This window comes from Etheostoma cragini, unplaced genomic scaffold (genome assembly GCF_013103735.1).
Source record: "Etheostoma cragini isolate CJK2018 unplaced genomic scaffold, CSU_Ecrag_1.0 ScbMSFa_2269, whole genome shotgun sequence".
NCBI classification, from domain to species: domain Eukaryota; kingdom Metazoa; phylum Chordata; class Actinopteri; order Perciformes; family Percidae; genus Etheostoma; species Etheostoma cragini.
The window spans coordinates 1-3,896 of record NW_023266411.1 but is presented as its reverse complement, the minus strand read 5'-3'; the positions used below and the strand labels follow the sequence as shown (position 1 = coordinate 3,896).

The following is a 3,896-nucleotide window of genomic DNA, read 5'->3' as shown; positions in this document are numbered from 1 at the left end:
TCTTGACTGTAGACCACAGGGTTGATGTTTTACAAGCTTTTTTATAAAATAAATCCAGACGGAAAATAAACTGTAAAAGTGGCCTCAGGGTACAGTCTTGTGAAGGTGTCATTGGACTCAGCAGAGAGTTCCTTCTTCATTGGTCCCGTCTGTCTCTGCATTTGGGTCCAGAATTCCCTGCACCGCCTGACACTCTCCTTCTCTTTCCCCTTTCCCTGGTCACGGGACGCAGTCTTCCCTCCGCAGGCTGGCATGACTTTCTATGATCTCATCCCAGAGGACTCTCTTTTTTTAGACTCTTCTGCCCTCCTGCATTGCTTGCAGAGCTTGTTACCTGTTCATTTGTTTCCTTTCCTCCCCTCGGGGTCAACGACATCCCTTTCTCCCCTCCTCCCTCCTTCCATCTCTGCTTCAGTAACATGGGTCCATTGGCATTATGGTTTTTGGTCCTGGCCTTGGATCACATTTGTTTGACCTGCCCTTTCCTGAACAGTGCACGGTTGCTTCATCCTTCCCTTCATTTTTCCATTTGTTGTGGTTTCATTTAGGAAGTCATTCTGGAGTTTATCAGAATAAACTCAAGTCTAACCAGAAGAAGACGTTCCAGCGTGTGTTTGAGGGGATTGCTAAAGCAGGAAACCCAACCCTTCTGAATCAGATGTTCACAGAGATCTACCTCATGGAGGGAGGGCCTGCAGGGGTCAATGATGAACATGAGGTCAGACAGATTGAAACAGCATCCAGGAAACCAGACAGACCAGAAACAACAATCAGACAAGAAGACATCTTTAAAACCCCACCTGGAAGAGATGAACCAATCAGAACAGTGATGACAACGGGAGTGGCTGGCATCGGGAAAACAGTCTTAACACAGAAGTTCACTCTGGACTGGGCTGAAGGCAAAGCCAACCAGGACATCCAGTTCACATTCCCATTCACCTTCAGAGAGCTGAATGTGCTGAAAGAGAGAAAGTTCAGCTTGGTGGAACTTGTTGATTACTTCTTTAGTGAAACCAAAGAAGCAGGAATCTGCAGGTTTGAAGAGGTCATGGTTCTCTTCATCTTTGACGGTCTGGATGAGTGTCGACTTCCTCTGGACTTCCTCAACACTGAGATCCTGACTGATGTTACAGAGTCCACCTCAGTGGGTGTGCTGCTGACAAACCTCATCAGGGGGGATCTGCTTTCCTCTGCTCGCCTCTGGATAACCACACGACCTGCAGCAGCCAATCAGATCCCTCCCGGGTGTGTTGACATGGTGACAGAGGTCAGAGGGTTTACTGACCTTCAGAAGGAGGAGTACTTCAGGAAGAGATTCACAGATGCGAAGCTGGCCAGCAGAATCATCTCCCACATCAAGAGATCACGAAGCCTCCACATCATGTGTCACATTCCGGTCTTCTGCTGGATCACTGCTACAGTTCTGGAGGACGTGTTGAAGACCAGAGATGGAGGAGAGCTCCCCAAGACCCTGACTGAGATGTACATCCACTTCCTGGTAGTTCAGTCCAAAGTCAAGAACATCAAGTATGATGGAGGAGCTGAGACAGATCCACACTGGAGTCCAGAGACCAAGAAGATGATTGAGTCTCTGGGAAAACTGGCTTTTGAGCAGCTGCAGAAAGGCAACCTGATCTTCTATGAATCAGACCTGAGAGAGTGTGGCATTGATATCAGAGCAGCCTCAGTGGTCTCAGGAGTGTTCACACAAATCTTTAAAGAGGAGAGAGGACTGTACCAGGACAAGGTGTTCGGCTTTGTCCATCTGAGTGTTCAGGAGTTTCTGGCTGCTCTTCATGTCCATCTGACCTTCACCAACTCTGGAGTGAACCTGCTGGCAGAAGAACAAACATCAACACAGTTCTACCAGAGTGCTGTGGACAAGGCCTTACAGAGTCCTAATGGACACCTGGACTTGTTCCTCCGCTTCCTCCTGGGTCTTTCTCTGCAGACCAATCAGAATCTCCTACGCGGTCTGATGACAATAACAGGAAGAAGCTCAGAGACCAATCAGGAAACAGTAGAGTACATCAAGGAGAAGATCAGTGAGAATCTGTCAGCAGAGAGAAGCATCAATCTGTTCCACTGTCTGAATGAACTGAATGATGGTTCTCTAGTGGAGCAGATCCAACAGTACTTGAGTTCAGGAAGTCTTTTCAGATATAATCTGTCTCCTGCTCAGTGGTCAGCTCTGGTCTTCATCTTACTGTCATCAGAAGAAGATCTGGACGTGTTTGACCTGAAAAAATACTCCGCTTCAGAGGAGGCTCTTATGATGTTACTTCCAGTGGTCAAAGCCTCCAACAAAGCTCTGTAAGTGAGACTTATTTATCATGTAATACTTTGCTATCTTTCAACAGGAGTTGAAAATAAATAACTTCTTTCCCTCCATTCGTCTCTTCAGACTGATCTACTGTAACCTGTCAGAGAGAAGCTGTGAAGCTCTGTCCTCAGTTCTCAGCTCTGAGTCCTCTAGTCTGAGAGAGCTGGACCTGAGTAACAACAACCTGCAGGATTCAGGAGTAGAGCAGCTTTCTGTTGGACTGAAGAGTCCACACTGTAAACTGGAGACACTCAGGTCAGGCATTGTTTAAATATGGTTATTTATCTTTAGGAATAAGAGTCACATGTTAATCTGATATCAGCAGAGATCCAGCTTGATCTAGGTCATAGACTTGTTCAGTAGGTTTGTCTCCAATATTAACAACTGAGATAATGTTTATTTCATTCTTGTTTACTCCATTGTATTACAATAACATATTTTATACTTATACTAATGGCCTTGGAGATATACTTGAAGGGTAAAACTAATTTGATTACATCATGTTTTTCTTTTCTGGTCATTGTTGGCACTTCAGACTGAGTAACTGTAACCTGTCAGAGAGAAGTTGTGAAGCTCTGTCCTCAGTTCTCTCTGAGTCCTCTAGTCTGAGAGAGCTGGACCTGAGTAACAACAACCTGCAGGATTCAGGAGGGAAGCTGATCTCTGATGGACTGGATAGTCCACACTGTAAACTGGAGACTCTCAGGTCAGAATTCATTAAGCCATTTAAACTCTGATCAGTGAATAAACACCTAACGTGTAGCGTCTGCTAATGCTAAGTGTCAAAGTATATTTAACTAAACTTTGACGGTGGTTTCTAGATCAAAAAGTATTGGTTTACTTTTGTTTTCTGTCCCCTAATTACCAAGTATTTACCTGGTATTTACATAATAATAATATTACAAGATAACTACCACTGGTAATAAGGAGGTAATATAGAGAAACTACAACTGAAGTACAAGGTAAAACCTTAAGAACTAGGGCCGTTACACACCGGGGCGTGACGAATAACCAATTGGGAAAAATGCAAAATAATCACCTGGCTTCCACTGAAGCCATCTCTTCATTCTTACAAACATGGCACACACCTGAATAGGATTACACACAAAAAGTAAACACAACCAACACCCGACATAAGACAATACGGCACATAACACTATACCAGGTAAATACTTGGTAATTAGAGGACTGTAAAAGGAAGGATCACCAAATCTGTATCTGGACCAAAATGTAGCTGAACAACAGACAACATGGCTCCACATGTTCATGGATGGTTTCTGTGTGTTGTTCTGTGTGTTTGCAGTCTGTCAGGCTGCCTGATCACAGAGGAAGGCTGTTCTGCTCTGGTCTCAGCTCTGAGCTCCAACCCCTCCCATCTGAGAGTGCTGGACCTGAGCTACAATCATCCAGGAGACTCTGGAGTGAAGCTGCTGTCTGCTGGGCTGGAGGATCCACACTGGAGACTGGACACTCTCAGGTACGAAGAGGTCTGCTAGGGAGAGCCTGAGAGAGGCGCTGGAAACATTTTGTATCAAAGCTAGTCACAGACCTCTCTGACCCCCCCCCCCCCCCC

The 3,896-nt window shown here is 45.4% G+C and overlaps 1 protein-coding gene across 2 annotated transcripts; it reads left to right on the top strand.

Moving 5' to 3' along the window:
• The first annotated feature begins 248 nt into the window (after positions 1–248).
• Positions 249–3,838, top strand: LOC117940356 (NLR family CARD domain-containing protein 3-like). Of its 2 annotated transcripts, XM_034865673.1 has the most exons (4): positions 249–2,313; positions 2,405–2,578; positions 2,859–3,029; positions 3,627–3,838. In XM_034865673.1, the coding sequence occupies exons 1-4, from the start codon at positions 437–439 to the stop codon at positions 3,817–3,819; spliced, it is 2,415 nt and encodes an 804-aa protein (XP_034721564.1). In that variant the 5' UTR covers positions 249–436; the 3' UTR covers positions 3,820–3,838. The 2 variants fall into 2 exon arrangements, with proteins under 2 accessions (XP_034721564.1, XP_034721563.1); XM_034865672.1 differs by lacking the exon at positions 2,405–2,578 and having other exon boundaries at positions 399–2,313.
• The last annotated feature ends 58 nt before the right edge of the window (positions 3,839–3,896 follow it).